The 23,549-nt window shown below is 32.5% G+C and overlaps 1 protein-coding gene across 1 annotated transcript in view; it reads right to left on the reverse strand.

Moving 5' to 3' along the window:
* Window positions 1-2,985: 2,985 nt before the first annotated feature.
* The window catches only part of LOC133326071 (netrin-A-like), a 57,853-nt gene continuing 37,289 nt past the window's right edge, over window positions 2,986-23,549 (reverse strand). Inside the window, exons 5-9 of the mRNA XM_061534747.1 lie at window positions 20,762-20,911; window positions 20,482-20,577; window positions 3,882-3,947; window positions 3,507-3,813; window positions 2,986-3,165 (exon numbers count right to left, since the gene is read on the reverse strand). Coding sequence (XP_061390731.1) covers window positions 3,024-3,165; window positions 3,507-3,813; window positions 3,882-3,947; window positions 20,482-20,577; window positions 20,762-20,911 — 761 coding nt within the window. The 3' untranslated portion in view covers window positions 2,986-3,023. The remainder of the gene's footprint in view (window positions 3,166-3,506; window positions 3,814-3,881; window positions 3,948-20,481; window positions 20,578-20,761; window positions 20,912-23,549) is intronic.

Below are 23,549 nucleotides of genomic sequence, written 5' to 3' on the forward strand. Positions count from 1 at the left end.
AAAGTGTGCTCCAGTATTGAACACATTTATTAAATTTTTATCGAATTTTTATTAAAATTTATTGAATTTTTATCAAAATTAAGTATTTGCTACTTTTAATTCACTTCATTCCTCAATAGGTATGCTAAAAGATCCCCTAAAGTATGCATTAAAATTGATCACACATAAAAGTTTCCAGATGTTATTCTAAGTACTTTAAATTGTAAGTTTAATAAAATGCTCTGCACATTCATTGTAATAATATTTTATAAAATTAATAAAAAAAAATGTGGGCGTATTATTCAATATTTCTATCTACGTAATTCCTTTCTAAATGTTGTTGGAGCTGGGTCTTTAACAAATCAGCCTAAAAGAGTGCATCAATGTTGTCGATAAAATATGATATAATATTTTTAGAAAATCCGGTGTATATTTTAAAGTTGTGAGTAACATTTATTTTTTTTTTCACCCAGTTAAATTTAATTTCCCATACTTCTACAAGGCAGCCTAAAAGAACGCTGCACTATTGATTACATAAATTACGCAATTTCAATAGTTTGTCGAATGACATATAGGGGCGTTTTATATTATAGAGACATGTTAATACCTGAAACACCATTAAGGGACAATATGGCGTAGCAATTTTACAGATTTAATGTTGGCGTCCCAATTTCCCCAGAAGGCGCATTTGAACGAATGCATATTTCAGTCCTCATTCTTAATAATTTAAAGAACCTGTAAAGACTGACATCGGGATTCTAAATGATCTGAAGTTAACTTGCGGTTAATTCAACAGGTTTCAAGAGACTTCAATTAAACTGAACTGAAAAATGATTCCTCGATTGAGTACATAATTGTCAAGGGGCCTAGTCCTGATTTAATTTAATCAAATTTGTTTGCAAACAACAGAATTGAGGAATTTAAAATTGGCTAAAGTAAAACAGGCCCTATTGAAAATAATGTTTTTCTTTCTTTCCTTTGGCAATACAATGAGGGTTACTTATGGTACATTACGGAATGTTCGATATTCATAATCTGAATGTAGCCTTCTCCGCCTTTAAATAACTGCCATCTATCGACTATTTCTTAACAAATCATCAATTCTTTGGGCATACATTTCAAGAAAATAACACACTGCTTCTACTGTTAGAGTTCCTCATGAATCAACTGGCTAAATGAAAAAGTATTCTCCTTATGGTAAAGGATCACAGAACTGACATCTATCGATAAATTACAGTGATAAAAGGATAAAGGATGACATCTATCGATAAATTAGCCTTCTTCGCCTTAAAATAACTGCCATCTATCGACTATTTCTTAACAAATCATCAATTGTTCGGCCATACATTTCAAGAAAATAACACACTGCTTCTACTGTTAGAGTTCCTCATGAATCAACTGGCTAAATGAACAAGTATTCTCCTTATGGTAAAGGATCACAGAACTGACATCTATTGATAAATTACACGACATCCATTATTTTTGAAGAGAGAATTACCATGTCCAAATTGACATTGAAAAAATCCGAAGAAATCTTATTTGATCATATGCGACTAATGGATAACCAAAATTATGTAAAATAAATATCAGAGTGGTTAGTGTCTTTAATAATTTATAATTCCCCGGTAGATGGTGTGTTCGCCTGCAGAGACTAGGTATATTTGATATCAAGTTTCAGATAGTAAAATTTAATGCAGTGACTTGTGAGCTATAAAACGATGGTTCAATTCCCCCACTAAATGAAATGCCAATATTCGAAGCCCCTGACATTCCAACATTCAACCTCGGCATACAATACCTGAGGATAACACACACAGATAGAAATGTCAGTATATAGCGCCGCCCAGAGGAATATGGCAACACCTAATTAAGCTAAGACCCCAACCATTGCAAAAATTCAAGGAGATGTTGTTTCTAGGCAACAATAGATTACATCCCCAAATCTTTTAGTAAGCTACAGCATAGGAATCCAACCATTGCACAAAATACAAGGAGACGTTGTTTCTAAGCAATGATAGATGGCAACCCCATAACCTCGGACAGGATACAGCAGACAAATCATCTACTTAGCTGGAATAAAAACAATGATAAGAAAACTTAATGATCAATCGATTAAGATGACGATGTCTTGTGGAAACCCTATGCTCACTGCCAAGAGGAGAAACAGGAGAATAATATGTGTCTTCCATAGGATATTCTATAGAATATATGCTGTCATCTAGTACATATGACTTTTTGTAGGTCTCCTCCTTTTATAGGGATTTTTATATTGAAAAAAAATTTGTATGGGTAGTTTTTGGAAATTATTTTATATCTGCGACTTTGCATATATTTTTTGATGAAATATTATTAAGAGGCCTCTGACAGTCTATAAAATTGAATAGATACAAAGAAATGCCAATTTATAGGATATCTGTATAAAGAAAAATATTTGGAAGCATCAATAATGAATATAAGAGATTTGAATATAGACATTATACATTTCTTATCAGGATCTCAAAATTGTGTGTAAAGGAAACTTTTTTCCTACTGTTTTTTTATAAATTCTTTCATTTCTGGATCTGTGAAAATTTCGAATATCAATTAAATACTTCTCTAAAATAACAGCTAAAAACTTCCGATATAAAATAATTATAATTTTCATATTTATACGGATATATTGCTTTCACATATTTATATAATTTATGTAATAAGTAATTAATAATTTTACATCATATATTATTTGTTATAATAAAATCTAAAATAATAAAAATTCTTCTTTTTTACTTATTATTTGTTTATACACATTTAAAACTTTTGTTTTTTGCTGTTTTGTTACGATTTTGGCAAAAGTTTTCAATATTTATCTTAATAATTAATTATTTGCATATACTCGTATATGTTATGTTATATTAATTGAGCGAAGTGTTTGTGTGTGGGTGTGTTTGTTAAAAATAATACATACATATAATATATTAATATTTTATAATTATATATATAAAAAATAAAAAATGTATATAGTATATTTATAAATTAAAAAAGAAATTAAAATAAAAAACACTAATTTATTCGCATGTACGCGCTCTGCGCTGGAAACGTTTCATGCGCCGATACCATTCATCTTTCCATTCGATAACAATTGAACGTGGACCAATGCCCAAATAGCCAGGTGGGGCTTCTGAATCGCGGCCCAAAATTAAATAAGATCTGGAAGGAAGACGAAAGAAAGAAAAATTACATTTAAAAATAATTAATAAATTTAATGTAAGCACCTTTGGAAGAAGTTGTTCTGGGTTTTTATGAATGAATACTTTTAAATCTTGTTATGGATTTTTATGAAATAGGTATGAAATCACATCCACTAACTTTTAATGAGAGTAATATTAAAATCTTACTGATCTCTAACGTCCTCTAAATTTTAATATAAATGCACCTTAATAACCGCTGCATACTTTTAGGCTATAACATACTAAACAGCTGATTGAACCCAATTTCTCTTCTCTATAAATGTATCCTATCTCAAATGAATAGTTTAGACCTCTACTTACTTATTCATTTTAATTTTGGGACATCTACACTCCAAATTCTTCATCGGAATGATCCAGGTCATAGGACCGCGTCTTAGTATTGTATTCGTAGTTGCGTACTCGAGCGGTGTTCTCTTGAAAATGGCCTGGATTTGTATGATGAATTTCACGTTGCTGTCCTCCGCCTCCTCCTCCTCGTCGCCGTTCCGAACGTTGCCCATTTCCACGCTGTCGGCGTCGTTCATTCTTTGATTTTCTTTGGTGTTGTACTGTTCGCTGCTCGTCACCTCGGTACTCTGTTCCCGTCCAATCACTTTGGCCATTATTGCTAAAAATTAGAAAAAAATAATAAAATCAAAAATGGATCGGGTATTGAGATGGTGTCATCATACTTACCGTAATCTCTTTTGCAAAACTTGTTGAGGTTTAACCTTTTTGTGCTTATCTTGCATTTTTCGCATTCTGTAAAAGAAGAGAAAATAATAAAAAAATTAGTAGATATTCTTCAAGGATTAGGTAAGATTTTTAGTGACAATTAGACGTTAGTTGTTGCCAAAGCTAGAATTAGAAAAGTTAAAACATTTAAACACTGTTTAGTTTAGTTGCCAGAGCAATATATGAAACTTCTCATAATTGATAACAAATCTCATAAGAGCGATGCATGCTTTTAGGAGATCACATCCTAAACAGCTGTTAAGAACTGATTTATCAGTTCTAAAGAAAATGAAAAATCCCCGAGTAAATTTCAGAATACGGTTAGATGCCAAGGCGATACATTATTCGATGCATACTTTTAGGAGATTGCATCCTAAACAGCTGTTGACACCTGTTTTAACAGTATTTGGGGGAACCTTGAGCTATTTTCTATGCAAAATGAAAATTCTCTAAAAAAAGTTATCCCGGAAAGTAATTATAGGGATAAAATTGTCCAAACGCCCTGTTATTTCTATTGAAAAATAAAGTACTGTCGTGCTCTAAGTTTTTTGGTGACGTCCAGTGGACTCTGATTTTTTCTGACGTCCAATGGATACCTGAAGTGAAAAGAGTCATGAAGTCCTGTGAATTTTCTTCTTTGAAAATAGTCCTAAAGTCCTGTCAATTTTTTCTATATTTTCCCTATAAAAACTAGTCTTGACGTCCATGGAATAAAATCCGCCCTGACAATTTTATTGTATACAACAAAAATTGGTCCTGACGTCCGGAGAACTATTTTCTATAGAAAACGTCCTGTAAATTATTTTCTACATAACAAAAGTCAGTTCTGAAATCCCGTGATTTTTTTCTATAGAAAAAATACAATCCTGACGTCCTTAGAAAAACAATTGCTACGGAACCGAATTTTTTTCCTGAAAAAAAATGTCCTGACGGCCTCTCGAATTTTTTTCTATAGAAAAAAATAGTCCTGACGGCCTCTCGAATTTTTTTCTATAGAAAAAAATAGTCCTGACGGCCTCTCGAATTTTTTTCTATAGAAAAAAATAGTCCTGACGGCCTCTCGAATTTTTTTCTATAGAAAAAAATTGTCATGACGGCCTCTCGAGTTTTTTCCTATAGAAAAAAATAGTCATGACGGCCTCTCGAATTTTTTCCTATAGAACAAAATAGTCCTGACGGCCTTTCGAATTTTTTTTTCTATAGAAAAAAATAGTCCTGACGGCCTCTCGAATTTTTTTTCTATAGAAAAAAAATAGTCCTGACGGCCTCTCAATTTTTTTCGTATAGAAAAAAATAGTGCTGACGGCCTCTCAAATTTTTTCCAATAGAAAAAAAAATAGTGCTGACGGACTGTAAAAAAAGTTGTTTAAAGTTATTTTTATATTCCCCATGATGTTAGATTTACGGTTCTTTGCTAATGGACCAAAGCTATTTCAAAAATTCCAAAACAAATTATTTTTCCAACAACATGAAAATTTACAACAAAAATATGTTGTTCATAATTGCCGGAGAGCAATTAACAAATTGAGGCACACACTGTTTTATGGTTGTAATTAAGAATTAAGAGATTACCAAATATGGGAGTGCAACAATGTTGTAGACCCCTGCCAGCCACAAAAAAGGGGCCAAAAGGACGGCTGTTACATGGTCGGTGTATTGAAAATTAACCCCAACCCCTATATGCTTGTTAATCGATTGGTGTTAATAAACATTCAATTTTATTGACTCATTTCGAGCATAAAAACCATCGATCGAGAAAGCAAATCGATCGAAAACATCAAAATTGAAAGAAGATCATCATTGGCATCGGCATCACAACAACCCCCACATCCGTTCAATGGATCGGCAGTCTGCCAGCCAGCCAGCTAGTAAGCCTGCTTAATGGCACATTCAAATTTTCGAATTGTTATGCTATGTATGAATGCGGGGCAATGGCGGCAGTGGCCTTTTCAAAGTCAATTAAGAGGCGTTTTTATCAAAAAACAATGTCTTGCCAGAGGTAGGATCGATCACTCCGATCATTCGAGTTCTCGCCAGTCTGAGAGTTCATTCATTTTGAACACATGACGCGTGTATGATGATCATTGCCGGTTCGGGGAGACGAAAATAGAAAGAAAAGTGTTTCATGTTTTGACTGATATGTGCGTTCGTGTGTGTGTTTTTGTGTTGATCCGCTGACTAGTGTGAATGCCTAATCTTATGGCTCTCGAAGCAGATCATCCATCCTTTTGAAAATGAAATTAAGTGTACCACCAACAAAATATGACTCATTTGTATGAATTTTACGCATTTTATTCATGCTGCCTGTCCGCCGTCGTCTGTCCATCTGTCTTGCTTTTCATCTGCAGGTTATAAATTTTATTTTGGGGAAAATAGTTTTTTTTCTCGTCTTCTGTTTTGTCATCTTCATTATGTTACACAGCAGACAATCAGACGAAAATTCACGCATGGCCATCCGATGATTACATGAATTTTCTTTGTGCTGCGAATGAAAACAGAAAAAAACACCGCAGCTATGTCGAACATGAAAATTATTTGTTAAAAATATCAACAAATTGTTTTTGTTGTCGCTGTTGTTTTGTACTTTGAAGTGGGGACGGACATAAACACCAGGCGATATGATTTCTCCCCTCATTTAAGTGGGGAGCCTGTGGCGGGATAATAGTGTGGCGAAGGGCGGAGAGACCCATTAACGCAATTTCAAGTGTAATGGGACTTGTTTTGTCTTTGTTTGTTCGGTTTTTATAAAAATAGTTCCATCTAAAAATTGTCTACCACAAATGCCGCATTGAAGAACGGACGGACCTTAAGCAATTCCCTTGTAATCAAAGTAATTTTATACATCAACACTAGAATTAAGTTTTCAATTTAATTTGGATGCGATCTTTGTCAAATTAAAAGTGTTGAATTTTATATTTAGACAAATGGGCGGGAAATGGGAAAATTCTTTAGGGGTTAGGGATTTGGTAGATTAAAAATAATTTAGTTTCAGAGTATCCGCGTGGAATTTTTTTTTGATTTTTTAAAGATTTTTTTTTCAATAGGGAAAAAATGAAGTTCGTCTGAACTCTATTTTTCTATAGAAAAACAAATCACAGGACATCAGCAATGATTTTTTTTTATAAAAAAAAAAAATCGTCAGCATTTTTCCGTAGAAAAAATTCACAGCTCGTTAGGACTGATTTTTTTTCTATAAAATAATCACATGGCGTCAGAACTTTTGTCTGTAGCAAAACAATTTACAGGTCGTCAGGATTGATTTTTTGTATTGTCAGGATTGATTTTAGAAAAAAAATATATATTGGGACTTTGAAGCCCCACTTTGGGTATACCTTAACAGACGACACATTTTTGTTATATATCTATATCTGAACCGATTTGGGGGAAACTTGCCAGAAACTAATTTATATTACATCAGTACTTTGTGTCAATCGGCCTAGCTATGGATCTTTTCACGAAGCTTAGCAACAACATTTTATGGACCGGGGTCAAAATTCAAGAATCTACACTGATTAAAGAATGCCAAAATTTCAAGTGAAAACAAACTCTTGAAAATATATCCGATTTATTGTGTCAGCATCAAGTGACGGCTGAAGGGCTTCTCAAACTTTAAACGCGATTTCTCTAAACATTTTTTTGCGAATGGCGGGCACGATAACTCAAAAACTAATAATCCAATTGGTTCCAAATTTTGCAACGTTTCTCTGGGAGTGTATAGCTCTCGTATGAAAAAAAAGTCAAAACTTCCTTATTTTTTAACTTGGTTTTTGGTAAAAAATTGGCGATATTTCCAAAAATATTTTTTCAAAGGTCCACCATTTTGTTAATTTTAGAGCGAAGTCAAAAATCCTTAACACACACTCATTCTAACACCGTTGGAATTTTAATTCAGTGAGGAGTTATCAAATGCCCGCCATCAAAAATAAGGACTTTTCTTTACAAAAAACAACAACAAAACAATAATAACAATTTTTTGTAAATTATTTTTCTTCTCTTTTAAATCTTCAAATATATATGTGCAAAGTTACAAACCATAACAAGCATTGGTATTGATTTACAAGCCCATTGAAAATCTTGAAAAATTAAAATCGAGAATGGGTGGGGTTCCCTTAATTCAGTACTCTATACCAAAATTCATGCAAATCGAAAGGTATAAAGGGACTTTAGTGCCCCAGTTACATAAAATCGGACGAAAATATACATGGGAGCTATATCTAAACGTGAATCGATGTTCACGAAACTTTGCACACATCATTCTAGACTTAATTCAGTACGCTATGTCAAAATTCGTGCAAATTAAAAGATTTTCATGGACTTTGGTGCACCATTTACATAAGATCGGGCGAAAATATATATATGGGAGCTATATCCGAATCTGAACCGATTTTCAGGAAACTTGACACACATAATTTTAGACTTAATTCATTACACTGTGTCAAGTTTCGTGCAAATCGAAAGATATATAGGGACTTTGGTGCACCATTTACATAAGATCGGACGAAAATATATATGGGAGCTATATCTAAATCTGAACCGATTTTCACGAAACTTTGCACCCATCATTCTAGACCTTATTCATTACGCTGTGCCAAATTTCGTGCAAATCGAAAGATATATAGGGACTTTGGTGCACCATTTACATAAGATCGGACGAAAATATATATGGGAGCTATATCCAAATCTGAACCGATTTTCAGGAAACTTGACACACATCATTCTAGACTTAATTCATTACACTGTGCCAAATTTCGTGCAAATCGAAAGATATATAGGGACTTTGGTGCACCATTTACCTTAAATCGGACGAAAATATATATGTGATATATCCAAATCTGAACCGATTTTTCCCAATTTCAATGGGGTTCGTCCTTGGGTCAAATAAGTGACCTATGCCAAATTTCATCTAAATCGGATCATAAATGCGACCTGTACTTTTTTCACAAAGATACAATGACGGACGGACAGACGGACATGCGTAGATGGACTCAGAAAGTGATTCTAATAATCACTAATTTTTTCTTCAGAAAAAAAATCACAGGACCTCAGGAGTACACTTTTTTATAGAAACAAATACGCAGGGGCCAGGAAAGCTTTTTTCTATAGAAAAAAGAATCACAGGACGACAGGGCTAATTTTTCAATATTCAAAAAAATTGTTTTCAATGGAATATTGTTAATTTCTTCCAAATTATTTTTCATTGTACCCAAGGTCTAACAATTTTCCATAGAAAATTGTTCACAGTCCCTAAGGACCGAAAGCAAATGTCAAATAGAAAAATTCTGCAATGAAATTTCCGGTTGTATTATTTTCTTGATAGTGAGATTTCGAAAAATTTTCAGAAGATGCAACGATGAATAATTGGAATAAATTTAGAATATTTCCGTATGGCCATAAAATATAAAATGTGTCACAATTGACATTTGGTTTTTAGTAGTCCCATTAGGCGAATATTTCCAATGAATTATCTCCGCACAGACAGACAGGTCACAAATGGTGGAGGTGTCATGGCGCTTGAAGAAGATTTATTGTTGAATATTTTCCCTATACATAAATAATTTGTTGTTTTTTGGCTTGCCAACAGGAAATTTTGGTTGTGTTCTAATCTATATGGGAATTATTGAGGCTAATCGTAAATAAATTATTGAATTGTAAGTCGCTATAAATTATGCGTCTCTTGACGTGGCGACGTCTATTTAAAGGGTCAGTGAAAATATATTAATTGTTTCACTCTAGAGGGTCTCCAAATTTGTCTCTTTGGAAATTTAAAAAAAGATGGTCTTAGATTTTTGGTCCTTCGAGTTGGTTAAAATGGCCCTTCGAGGTCAGCATTAGGTCAGCAATATGGATCTGAATATTCTTGTATGTAACCTATAAAATCATATTCGTTTGGGTACAAATATGTTGTTTTTGCATTTGAGACCTTAAATTGCATGTTTTTTGCAATTTAAGGTCTAAAATGGTCATCGAGTTGTTAAAAATTAGCTAGCTTTTTTATTTTCCATCCGAAATACTTATGTTATTTCATCTGAGAACTATTAAAAGATTTCCAAGATTTTTTTCTTTTATCGGGATATATTCTCCTACCATTTTTCGCTGCTGATGGCTGGCAAATTTTCATTTACTTGTTCCCAACAGTTGGCATTCAACACGAATGCCATACTAATTGGCATTGGTAATTGAATTGTAATGTATTTAAAATTAACTACAGCAACAACAACAACATGTCTTAATGGTATAGCCGTTTGTTTGTTATTGTTTCTTGAATTTCGATTGTTCGCATTTTTTCGAATTCTGCACTGCTTCGAAATTTGTCCCTTTACGCACATCTTGGTATATTTAAATTGTTTTTTGTTTGGTGGATCGTTCTTCTTGAATGAATGAGTTGGATGGCTGGCGGTTTGCCGAATTTTACAGCAGATGCAATCAGATTTTTGTTGTTGTTTTTGTACACATTTATTTTTGATTCGTTTGGCCAAGTTAAATGCATTTCCTTTTGAATCGTTCTCGATTTGTAGAGGAATGATTGAGGTTTTATTCCGATTATTTGTAAAGTTTTGAATTTACTTATTTAAAAAAGCACCGAGGGCCTCTCGAACCTGAGGGTCTCTCGAATTTTTTTCTATAGAAAAAAATAGTCCTGAGGGCCTCTCGAATTTTTTTCTATAGAAAAAAATAGTCCTGAGGGCCTCTCGAATTTTTTTCTATAGAAAAAAATAGTCCTGAGGGCCTCTCGAATTTTTTTCTATAGAAAAAAATAGTCCTGAGGGCCTCTCGAATTTTTTTCTATAGAAAAAAATAGTCCTGAGGGCCTCTCGAATTTTTTTCTATAGAAAAAAATAGTCCTGAGGGCCTCTCGATTTTTTCTATAGAAAAAAATTGTCTTGAGGGCCTCTCGAATTTTTTTCTATAGAAAAAAGTAGTCCTAAGGGCCTCTCGAATTTTTTTCTATAGAAAAAAATAGTCCTGAGGGCCTCTCGAGGGCCTCTCGAATTTTTCTATAGAAAAAAATAGTCCTGAGGGCCTCTCGAATTTTTTTCTATAGAAAAAAATAGTCCTGAGGGCCTCTCGAATTTTTTTCTATAGAAAAAAATAGTCCTGAGGGCCTCTCGAATTTTTTTCTATAGAAAAAAATAGTCCTGAGGGCCTCTCGAATTTTTTCTATAGAAAAAAATAGTCCTGAGGGCCTCTCGAATTTTTTTCTATAGAAAAAAATAGTCATGAGGGCCTCTCGATTTTTTTTCTATAGAAAGAAATAGTCCTGAGGGCCTCTCGAATTTTTTTCTATAGAAAGAAATAGTCCTGAGGGCCTCTCGAATTTTTTTCGATAGAAAAAAATAGTCCTGGCGGCCTCTCGAATTTTTTGTAGAAAAAAATAACAATGACGTCATCTTGAATTTTTTACTATAGTAAATAATAGTTCTGACGATCTCTCGATTTATTTTTAGAAAAAATAGTCCTGTAGGCCTATTCTGTAACTTTTAACAACATTCGATATTGTTTAATTTTCTTTTGTTATTGTAAAAACAACAAAACAAACAAATGAAATTGTTGTAAAATAAACAATGTCGAATGTTGTTAAAAAGTTACAGAATAGGCCTACTGGTGGATTCTCGATTTTTGAATAGAACCAAATAGTCGTGACGGATTCTCAATTTTTTTCTGTAAAAAAGGTGAGTCCTGAGTTTTCTATAGAAAAATGAATGCTGAAAGTAAAATGAAGGTTGGCGTCCTGACGGACTGTGAAATTTTTCTGAATAGTTCTGGCAGACTGAGCTGGGAGCTTGAACATTATTCTTTAACAAATCCACGCGTTGGATGGTCTTTCGAAAAATTTTCTTTAAAAAATCCAGACCTTGAATGGTCTTTCAAAAAAATATTCCTTAACAAAATTCACGCCTTGTAAACTTAAAAAATATTATATAATAAATTCAAAACATGGCTGGGAGCTTGAAAAAAATATTATTTAAAAAAACACGCATTGGCTGGGAGCTTGAAAAAATATTCTGTAAAAAAGAAACGCTATGGATGGCCCTTGAAAAATATATTTTCTGAAATTCATACAATTCAAACTTTGAAACTTTTTCTGCTTTAAAATAAATTTAAAATATACGAATATGCCTTAGAAAATCCGGGAAAAATATTGTTCTACAATTCACTCTTATCACTTTAATTCGAGTTAGTTCGATGACGTGCATTGCATACTTCTAGGAGTTTTTTTTAATTTAAATGTAAATCAGCTGATAAGTTCTCAGGTTTGTGGAAATCCTTCAATTTTAAATATTTAAATATTTTACTGCCCTATTACATCCTCCTTCGAATTTCCTGGAAGTCACAATGGTATTCTTGATTAATTTTTAAATAATTTCCCTCACATATTCTGTAAATTTCGAATCAATTAATAATGACCCTTTTGACTTTCCATTGGTTTGTTTGCCATGTAAAATCTGTAGCAGGATAAGTTATATGTTTGGCAATAAGTTATATGTTTATCACTTCCTTTTAAACTCATTGATATCCCTTATTTCAATCACAACACCAGTACTACTACTACCTTGACAACATATCATTCATTCAATAATTATTGAGATACATTAATGAAGGCCTGGCATAAACGCCATCCAGCCGTCAACCAACTATCCTGACTGGCTGGTTAATGAGGATAATAATACCGACAATCTCACAGACATATTGCAGCATGGCGTATGTGTGAATTATCCACACATACTGTCTGTTGAATGTAGGTGATAACCAGGTATCGAACGCGCCGTGCAGTTGAACACCTACATATGCTGGGTGTATTTACCGGGAATGCATGAGTGATTTATGGTAAAAGGGAACGAAAAAAAAAGCTGAGAAAAAAACTAAAGCAAATAGCAGTTTCATTGAGCGCCCCCATGGATGGTAACGCTGCCTTTTATGGCCTTGCCGCATCGCTTAACGTACATTTATCTTCCGCTGAAGACGTCGATAAGTCAAGAAAGGTATCCGCTTAAAGTTTTGCTGTGTGGAAGGAAGTTATGAATGTGATGAGTATTTTAAGGATTGCAACACTGCTTCGTGTGAAAGAAAGACAAGATAAATAGTAAGTAATAGGCATATATGCCTTGATGCACCTGCTGCTACAGGATGCAATGAAACTTTATGGGGTAAAGTTATGTCAGGAAGTAAACATTTCAAGGATGGAAGTTCGAAGATGATGGAATTGAAAATAAACTATAATAACAGGTCATAAATATGACAGATTCAGTTTGGATGAAATTTGATTTAACATTTTTGGTCCTTCGAGCTTATTTATGGCAAGAGGAAGAAGACATGTCAATGATGAAAGATTGAAGAGTGAAGCAATTAAAGATAAACTATAATAACAGGACATTAATGTAACAGATTCTGTTTGGAAGAAATTTGATTTAAAATTTTTGGTCCTTGGAGCCTACTTATGGCGAAAAAAATTCAAGAAGATGGCCTGAAGTTAGTGGGATTGAAAAGAGTTAATGTTCATTGTAATTATAGCAAGTTAATGTGTGTGGGAATTTATTGGTTAGAGAATTTGGTCCTTCGAGCTATTTTGACATTTACAAGATTACTCGAAGGACCAACAAGATAAAAATTAGCTATTCATTACAGTCATTTTGAAGCCCCTTTACCTTATTTAAAAATTAAGCAATTTTGGTCCTACGACTGCCATATGATATTACTAAAATATTATTTTCCGACAGCCACCTAGTCAATTTCTATTTTTTCAATATTTCAAAATCAACTAAACCTAATATACTGCCCTGCATTTTTTTGTGTAGCAGGCATATCGTTGCAAGAAAGTTCAAAGCTACAAAATGCTGCTCAAATAACCAACTCCCCCACATAATCATGGCGAAGGATAATCTGTTGTAAATCACAAAATTAATTGAGTTTGTAATGGTATTTTAATTGAGGTGAATATGGTGTGAAGTCATTTATTTATAACAGACAAATTGTGGTAATTAGAAAACTTAATTACATATATACAAACACATTAATTTAGATAAATATTAAAATGGATATTAATAGGGAAATGGATTATTAATGTTTAAAATGAAAGCCTTGAATAAAATATTCTTTAAAAAATCCACGCCTTTTTGGAGCCTTGAAAAATAATCTTTAAAAAATACACGCCTCTTCAAAGTCTTGAAAAAATATTCTTTAAAAAATACACGCCTCTTTAAAGCCTTGAAAAAATATTCTTTAAAAAATACACGCCTTGTGGAAGCCTGGAAAAAATATTCTTTAAAAAATCCACGCCTTGTGAAAGCCTTGAAAAAATATTCTTTAACAAATACACGCCCCTTTAAAGCCTTGAAAAAATATTCTTTAAAAAATCCACGCCTTTTTGGAGCCTTGAAAAAATATTCTTTAAAAAATCCACGCCTTTTTGGAACATTGAAAAAATATTCTTTAAAAAATCCACGCCTTTTAGGAGCCTTGAAAAAATATTCCTTAAAAAATCCACGCCTTTTAGGAGCCTTGAAAAAATATTCTTTAAAAAATCCACGCCTTTTTGGAGCCTTGAAAAAATATTCTTTAAAAAATCCACGCCTTTTTGGAGCCTTGAAAAAATATTCTTTAAAAAATCCACGCCTTTTTGGAGCCTTGAAAAAATATTCTTTAAAAAATCCACGCCTTTTTGGAGCCTTGAAAAAATATTCTTTAAAAAATCCACGCCTTTTTGGAGCCTTGAAAAAATATTCCTTTAAAAATCCACGCCTGTTGGAGCCTTGAAAAAATATTCCTTTAAAAATCCACGCCTGTTGGAGCCTTGAAAAAATATTCCTTTAAAAATACACGCCTGTTGGAGCCTTGAAAAAAATATTCCTTTAAAAATCCACGCCTTTTTGGAGCCTTGAAAAAATATTTTTTAAAAAATCCACGCCTTTTTGGAGCCTTGAAAAAATATTCTTTAAAAAATCCACGCCTTTTTGGAGCCTTGAAAAAATATTCTTTAAAAAATCCACGCCGTTTTGGAGCCTTGAAAAAATATTCTTTAAAAAATCCACGCCTTTTTGGAGCCTTGAAAAAATATTCTTTAAAAAATCCACGCCTTTTTGGAGCCTTGAAAAAATATTCTTTAAAAAATCCACGCCTTTTCGGAGCCTTGAAAAAATATCCTTTAAAAAATCCACGCCTCGTTAAAGCGTAGAAAAAATAGTCTTTTGAAATCCACGCCTTTTTGGAGCCTTGAAAAAATATTCTTTAAAAAATCCACGCCTTTTTGGAGCCTTGAAAAAATATTCTTTAAAAAATCCACTCCTTTTTGGAGCCTTGAAAAAATATTCTTTAAAAAATCCACGCCTTTTTGGAGCCTTGAAAAAATATTCTTTAAAAAATCCACGCATCTTTGAAGTTTAGAAAAAATATTCTTTGAAAATCCACGCCTCGTTGAAGCCTATTCTTTAAAAAATCCACGGCTCCTATAAGTCTTTAAAATATACTCTATAAAAAATCCACGACTCTTCTAAGTCTTGAAAAAATATTCTTTAAAAAAATCAACGACTCTAACTAAATCTATGTCTTGAAAATTCAAGAATATACCTCAGCTATGTTTAGAAAAAAATATTATTTCAAAATTCACCCTCATTACTCTTACATTTGTGTTATATTGATGATGTGTGTTGCCTACTTCAATTCATTTCTTAATTTAAATGCAAATCAGCTGATTAATTCTCTAGTTGTTTATTTTTCAGATTTCACAATCCAATTTTGCAAGTAAAGTACCTACAATTATAATCTGCTTATTTTTTAAAACATCTTCATATAAAATAATGTGCAAAAATCGAATATTCTTGTTCTAAAAGTATTCTACAAAAAACAGCATCTGGCTTGAGAACTCTGCATAAAGTAATTTTCTCCAAAATCACATCAAAATTCACCTTCATTACTCTTACATTTGCGTTAGATTTATGATGTGTGTTGCATACTTCAAGGCGTTTCTTAATTTAAATGTAAATCAGCTGATTAATTCTCTAGTTGTTTATTTTTTAGATTTCACGAGCCAAATTTGCAAGTGAAGTACCAACAATTATAATCTGATTATTGTTTTAAAACATCTTCATATTAAATAATGTGCAAAAATCTACAAAAACCGCATCTGGCTTGAGAACTCTGCACAAGTGCATACTTCTAGGCGTTTCTTAATTTAAATGTAAATCAGCTGATTAGTTCTTAAGTTGTTTATTTTCCAGATTTATTTTTACATTCACTTGAATGTAGATGTCTGAAAGACATTTAGACTAATGATGAAATTTCAATTATCATACGGAATCGCTTATTTTCTACTATTGATTTTTTAATTATATGTTTTTAATATCCGCGCTTCCGTCTTGTCGTAATAAAAATATTGTTAAAAAATAAACACTTTTATTTTCCTTAATTTTTTTAATTTTTTCTTTCATAGCTTTCTTTTTACTTTTACTTTTTATTTATCATTTTTGTCCATCGTATTTAAATAAACTCCCTGGCAATTAAATTCATAATTATTTTTATCAGTCAACACAATATGGTCGTTAATAACTAAGCAATTAGCCCAATAAAACTTTATCCCTTATGACAATAGTAATCAGACTAAAACCCAAGGCTACAGTTAAACTCTAAGTGTTTTTCCTAGCACTTTCAATTTGTTCATCTATGAACTCATTGTCTACGGTTTTGTTTCAGGACGTTAGGATCCTTAGGTATAATTTTAATGGATTTTTTCTCTTGCCTGTCTTCCAGTCTAGGCCACAATTCTGTAGTTTTTTTTCAAGCCATTACACTAACTTTCATAATAGTTTCAATATTTTGTTAGATGTTTATCAAAAGGATTTATTAAGTGTTATCCTGTGTGTTTTTCTTCTTCTGCTGCGGCTACTTCTCCTGGGGAAATTGTGCACTTTTTTGTTGATGTTATTTTTTTGCTGCGAACTTTTTTGTTTACGTTCTTCTATTTTCTCAGGGGAGAATTGTTTTCATTGCAGGTTTTTTATTTAGAGATAAATAAGAAAAAGTTATTTTCAGTTTTGATTTGAAGGAAACTATTTATATAAATTGTTGGAGATTGAAGTTAGAAGTGGTGCATAATGTAGGCGAACCGTAATTGCCCATAAAGCAAATTGAATTGATGTAAACAATTTTTGAAGTAATGATATGGTAAACAAGTGTGATGCATACTTTTAGGCTCTTCCACTTCTACATTAATGTTAACATTACATAATTTAGGACGGTTGGGAATATATTAATTCCGCATACGAATTCTTTGAAAAATTGTAGCTTATTATTGTTTCAGAAAATATTCCTTAAATAATCTACTTTCCCTGCCCTGAAAGTATTTCACAAAATATTTCTTAAAAAGCCTATGCTTCTTGCTAAACAAAATATTTTTAAAACCCAACAATTTGTCCGGAACGCGTTTCAAAAAACATTCTTTTAAAATCCACGCTTCTTGCTCTGAAAGCATTTCGGAAAATATTATTTAAATAATCTACGCTTCCTGACCACAAAATATTTTTTAAAAGCCTATGCTTCTTATCGAGAAAGCATTTAAAAAATAATATTCTTAAAAACCTAAACTTCTTGTTTGGAACCCGTTTCAGAAAATATTTTTGCTTTAATCTAAGCTTCTTGCCCTGATATTGTTTCAGAATATATTCTTCGACAATCTACGCCCATTGCCCTGAAAATCATTTTATAATAGATGTACGTTTCTTGCCTCAAAATATTACATAAAATATTTTTTTTAAATATCTACACTTCTTGTTCCGTAAGCTATATAAGTTATTCCACTGGTCTTGCCCTGAAAGTGTTTCAGAGAATATTTTGCAAAAAGCTACGGTCCTTGTCCTGAAAGTATTTCAGAAAATATTTGTTAAACATTGTTGCTTCTGCTGTGGAAACCACATAAATTATTCTCCATTGATCTTCTCCTGAATGTTCTTTACAAAATCTACGCTTCTTGTCCTGAACTTGTTTCATAAAATTGCTTTAGCTTGTTATCCTGAAAAAGCTTCACAAAATATTCGTTAAAACCCCTCTTCTGAAAGTGTAGCACAAAATGTTCCTAACAAATCCTCGTTCCTTGCTCTGAAAGTACCACATAAACATTCCAAGTAAATAAATACTCCACGTTTCTAAAAAAAATATTTTTATAATAAATCCCTGTATATCTCGTGGTAATTGCTAGATGAGGTCCATTGCATACTTTCAGGCGTTTGTATTTTAAATATTAATCAGCTGATTGATTCTCAAGTTGTCTATTTTTCAAAATTTCCAATGCCAACTGTATGGATCCACTTAATGTCCTGAAAGTTCTTTAAAGAATCTAGCCTCTTGCCCCGAACACGTTTCAGAAAATTGCTTTAGCTTGTTGTGCTGAAAAGGCTTCAGAAAATATACCCTCCCTTCTGAAAGTTTATCACAAAATGTTCCTAACAAATCCTCGCCCCTTGTTCTGTAAATCCCGCATAAATATTCCAAGTAAATAAATACTCCACGTTTCTAAAAAAATATTTTTGTAATAAATCCTTGTATATCTCGTGGTTCGGTAATAGCTACATGAGGTATATTTGTATATTAAATGTGAATCGGGTGGTTTTTTCTTAAGTTGTCTTTTTTTCAAAATTTTTAACGCTCTTTTTTCTGTAAGTCCTGCACAAATATTCTCGAGGCTTCTGAAAAATATTTGTATACTAAACCCCTAGATGTGTCTTTAGTTTGGTAATATATAGATGGTGTCCATTGCATACCTCTAGCCGTTTGTAGTTTAAATGTGAATCAGCTGATTGATTCTCAAGTTATGTATTTTTCAAAATTTTCAAAGCCACTTGTATCTAATAAAAATATCTTAAAGCTAATGATAATACTAGCTTCTATATTTCATTTAAAAGTCCAAGTTCCCTGTTCTGAAAGACCCAAACAATCCTGCTTTTGCATTCAAGAAAGCATAAAATAATATTTATAAATTCACGAAAAATATAGTTCCAAAATCTCTCTAATTGTTGTTACTTTTGTATTAGACTGATGACGTTCGTTGCATACTTCTAGGCGTTTCCAAATATAAGCATAAATCATCTGATTGAATCTCAGTTTGTTTGTGTTTCAGATATTTAAAGCCACATGAATGGTTGTAAGAAGATCTTGAGAATTACTCATTTCAAAATTTAAGCATAATTCAGCTGATTGAATCTCGAATTGTTTATTTTTCAGAGTATTTAAAGCCATTTGAATGGTTGTAGTGAGAAGATCTTGAGGATTACTATGTTGTCCTCATTTAAGAGACATTATTCTGGTAATTTTTTGATTAATTTCTTCATCACTTCTCTTTAAGAAGAGTTTCTACAACTACACTACTTTTTAAGTCAATAACACATATTGAAATCCGCACTTCTCTTTTTGTGTAAGCTTTACAAAATGTACTTTTAAATCTCCAAAAATTGTTCGTAAGAATATGGCTTCTTTCATTGAAGACCTTTTTTAAAATAATCTTTACAAATTCGCGAATATACCTCAATCAGGCCTTGAAAAATTGTTCAAATTCCCTTTTATTGTTCTTACTTTTATGCTAGATTGATGACGTGTATTGCACAGTTTTAGGCGCTTCGTAATTCAAGTGCAAATCAGCTGATTCATTCTCAAGTTGCTTATTATTCAGATTTTTTAAAACCACTTGAATGTATGTAATGAGAAGATTTGAAAATAATGATATACTTATCATTTAAAGGACATCCTTCCGGAAATTTTTTGATCAATTTCTCAACCGCTTAACTTTAAAATAAGTTTCAAAAACTATGATATTATTTACATCGCAAATACAAAATTGAAATCCGAACTTCTTTTTCTGTTCGTTTTTTATAAAACTTTTAAAAATCCAAACTACTCGATCTGAATCTTTCGTAAATATCCCGCTTCTTGTACTGTGTTAAATTGACGAGGTGTGTTGCATACTTCTAGGAGTTTCTTAATTTAAATTTAAATCAGCTGATAAAATCTCAAGTTGTTTATTTTGCAGATTTTTTAATGCCACTTGAATTTTTGTAATGAGAAGAACTTGAGACTAATGGTGTAATTATCATATAAAGGACTTCATTCCGGAAATTCTTTGATACATTACTGAAACACTTATCTTCAAGAGAAGTAACAAAAATTAAAACCAGAAATGCATTAAAATAAAAAAAATTTTTTTTTTTTTAATTCCAAAAATGAGGGGTGACATTTAGAAGTCTAATGAACCTGTGTAAAAATGAAGTGGTACTTGACTACAAAAAACCCAAACAAAACACAGTAACATTTGCAAATTATAAGTAATTAAATAAATTAAAAGAAAAATCAGGGTATATGTATTGGAGGTGTCTGGAGTTGGAGTTTGTTTTTGTGTTTCAAGTATTACTTTTACAAACCCGCCCGAAGAAGATGTCAATCATCTCCATTAGGTGTTGACAAGGTGTAAGTTCCTTAAGCACGGTGTTATATCTGTAGATGTGATTACAACAAAAAATACACACAAGTGTACAACACAAAAAAACACAAATAGAAATAATAATAAAAAGCAGCACTTACTTACCCCTCCCACCTTCCGTACGGTAAGGTGATGCGGAGTCATGTGGTTCGGGAGCGGTATTTTGTGTATCCAGCATATTGCTAATGCGTGGTGGAGTTTCTGCAAAAGAAGAGAATTAAAATAAAACACATTTAATTGGAAAGAAATTATGAATGAAAATCCTCGTCCCTATTTCTAGTTATATCCTGAATATTATTTATGAATGACTAGGCATAGAAATCAGTCATCGGAATGTTGTCTACTTTCATTACTTTGTCTTAGTTACATAACTTCGGATACTCACTTATACAGGGTGCAATGTGTGAACGACTTTGTTGATAACCACGAGCACAACGATTGCAGGTGAGACCAGTTACACCATCTTTGCAGGGACATTGACCTGAGGTGTGATTGCAAGTTTTGCCAGTCGAACCAACCGGGTGGCAGTCACAGGCTGTAAAATAGAAAAAAGGAAGGGTTAATTGAAAATAAATATCTCATCAAGGGAAATTAAGGCTTAATAATGTAATAATTTAAGATGTGTGGTGCATATTTTTAGGCGTCAACATAAAATTTTCTGTAATTCGGCAAGAAATTTTCTTTACAGAAATTTTTTTTCTATAGAAAAAAGTAGTGCCTGAAGTGGCCTATCGATATTTTTCTAGAGAAAAAAATGTCCCTGAAGGAGCCTATAGAGTTTTTTTCTAAAGAAAAAATAGTTTCCAAAGGGCACATCCCTAGGGTCCTATTAATTTTTTTCTACAGAAAAAAACAGTCCCTAAACAAAAAATAGTCACTAAGGGACCTCTCGAATTTTTTCTATGGAAAAAATAGCCCGCAAAGGGGCTTCACGATTTTTTCTATAGAAAAATAATCCCCAAAGCGGCCTCCCGATTTTTTTCTATAGAAAAAAAATCGATATGCCCATTTTTTTCTAAAGAAACAAATAGTTCCTAGGGTCCTATTGACATTTTTCTATACAAAAATAGTCACTAAGGTACCTCTCGAATTTTTCCTATGGAAAAAACACTCCGCAAAGGGGCTTCAGGAATTTTTTCTATAGAAAAATAATCCCCAAAGCGACCTCACGTTTTTTTTTTAGAGAAAAAATCGATATGACCAATGTTTTTCTATAGAAACAAATAGTTCCTAGGTTCCTATTGACTTTTTCTATAGAAAAAATAGTCCCTAAGGGTCTATTCGATTTTTTCTATACAAAAATAGTTACTAAGGGACCTCTCAAATTTTTTTCTATGGAAAAAATAGTCGCAAAGGGGCTTTACGAATTGTTTCTATAGAAAAATAATCCCCAAAGCGACCTCACAATTTTTTTTCTATAGAAAAAAATCGATATGACCAATTTTTTTCTATAGAAACAAATAGTTCCTAGGTTCCTATTGACTTTTTCTATAGAAAAAATAGTCCCTAAGGGTCCATTCGATTTTTCCTATACAAAAATAGTTACTAAGGGACCTCTCGAATTTTTTTCTATGGACAAAATAATCCGCAAATGGGCCTCACGAATTTTTTCTATAGAAAAAAATGTCCGTAAGGGGCCATCGAATTTATGCTATGGAAAATGCTATACATTTTTTCTATAGAAACAAATAGCAATAAGAAACCTCTCGATTTTTCTATAGAAAAATGGCATTAAGGGACCTCTCGATTTTCTTTTTCTATAGAAAAAAATGGAGCAAGGGGTCTCACGATTTTTTTATAGAAGCAATTTTGTAAACAAAAAAATATGTTTTGACCCTATTCCTTGGAACCACTGTCTTCATATGGACCTCTATTTTTGTTGCCATTATTGTTCCACATAAATCTTTTCTTGTTGGCACAAACAAATCTTAATGTAAATCTTAATTGTAGTTGATATCATTTGTTTCTGTTGTTCTGTTTTTTTCCATTTCTCTGTTGATGAACACTTGAAAAATTTGTCCATTCAATTTTGTCTGTCCTTTGATGCACTGCTCTGTCATTTCATATCAACAGGGAAAATGCATCTGCAATAAAATTTTGTTTTAATGAAATTGTCTTCCATTCTGCTGTTGTTGTAGTTGTTTTTTATGTTTGCAAATTTCCATTCCAGTTGACCTAAAGAAGTCTTTCATCTTTAATATTTGTCCATTTAGTATGAGTTGGGGGGCCAACAGTCAACATGAGTATTTACGTATGTCTTCTTGGGCCAGATTTTTTTTGTATTCAAAAAATTTGGTTTTCTACATTAATTCTTGGCAATGCGAACTTTTTGTTGTTTCTGCAACAATAAAAATTGGAATGCCTGCCTGAAAATCATTGATGCATTTTATTTTCATTTGGTTTTCTTTTTTATTCGGCCAAATATTTTGCGTTGGGCATATGGCTGGCAGCAGCGGACTTTGAGGCGTGTGTCAGCGTTGTTTTCTCATCTGCTGCATGCTGCAATTTTTGTTCGGATCGGTTCGGCCAAATTATGTGGCAAGTGTCTTTTGGTGTTCTGCTTCGAGGGCTCCTGTATGCCCTGTTGAAATTCGTTAATGTTTTGATGCTCCCAGGAGGGACTTTAAACCTAATTGCCAATGAAAGTGTGAATATATCTCTCTTATCACATCTTATTTGCTTTCAATGGATTTGTCTGGCTTTTGTTCTTCGATGGCGGAGTCTTTGTTTTGCCAAGGTTTATGTTGTCTTGCCAAAAAATTGAAGTACATTTATTTTGTCTTGGCCATTCATTCTCCGTTTATTTAATGGGGGTCAAAGTAGTTTGTCTGACAGATATAAAATGATAACTCAGCATCTGGTCTTCCATTTTTTCGGCAGAGGCTCCTAACGCACAAGTTTTTTCGTGAAGCACCATAGGGATTATTTTTTTCTATAAACAAAAAAATCGTGAGGCCTCTCAGGATCTCTCAGGATCTATAAAAAAAAAATCGTGAGTCCCTAAGAGACTATTTTTATCTATAGAAAAAATCGTAAGGCCTCTTGGGACTATTTTTTCTATAGAAAAAAATCGAGAGGTTCTATAGAAAAAAATCTTGAGGCCCCTTAGGATCTTTTTTCTATAGAAAAAAATCGTGAGTCCCAAAGAGACTATTTTTATCTACAGAAAAAAT

This window comes from Musca vetustissima, unplaced genomic scaffold (genome assembly GCF_032173495.1).
Source record: "Musca vetustissima isolate MV318-11 ecotype Yass unplaced genomic scaffold, APGP_CSIRO_Mvet_v1 utg13556, whole genome shotgun sequence".
Lineage (NCBI taxonomy): Eukaryota > Metazoa > Arthropoda > Insecta > Diptera > Muscidae > Musca > Musca vetustissima.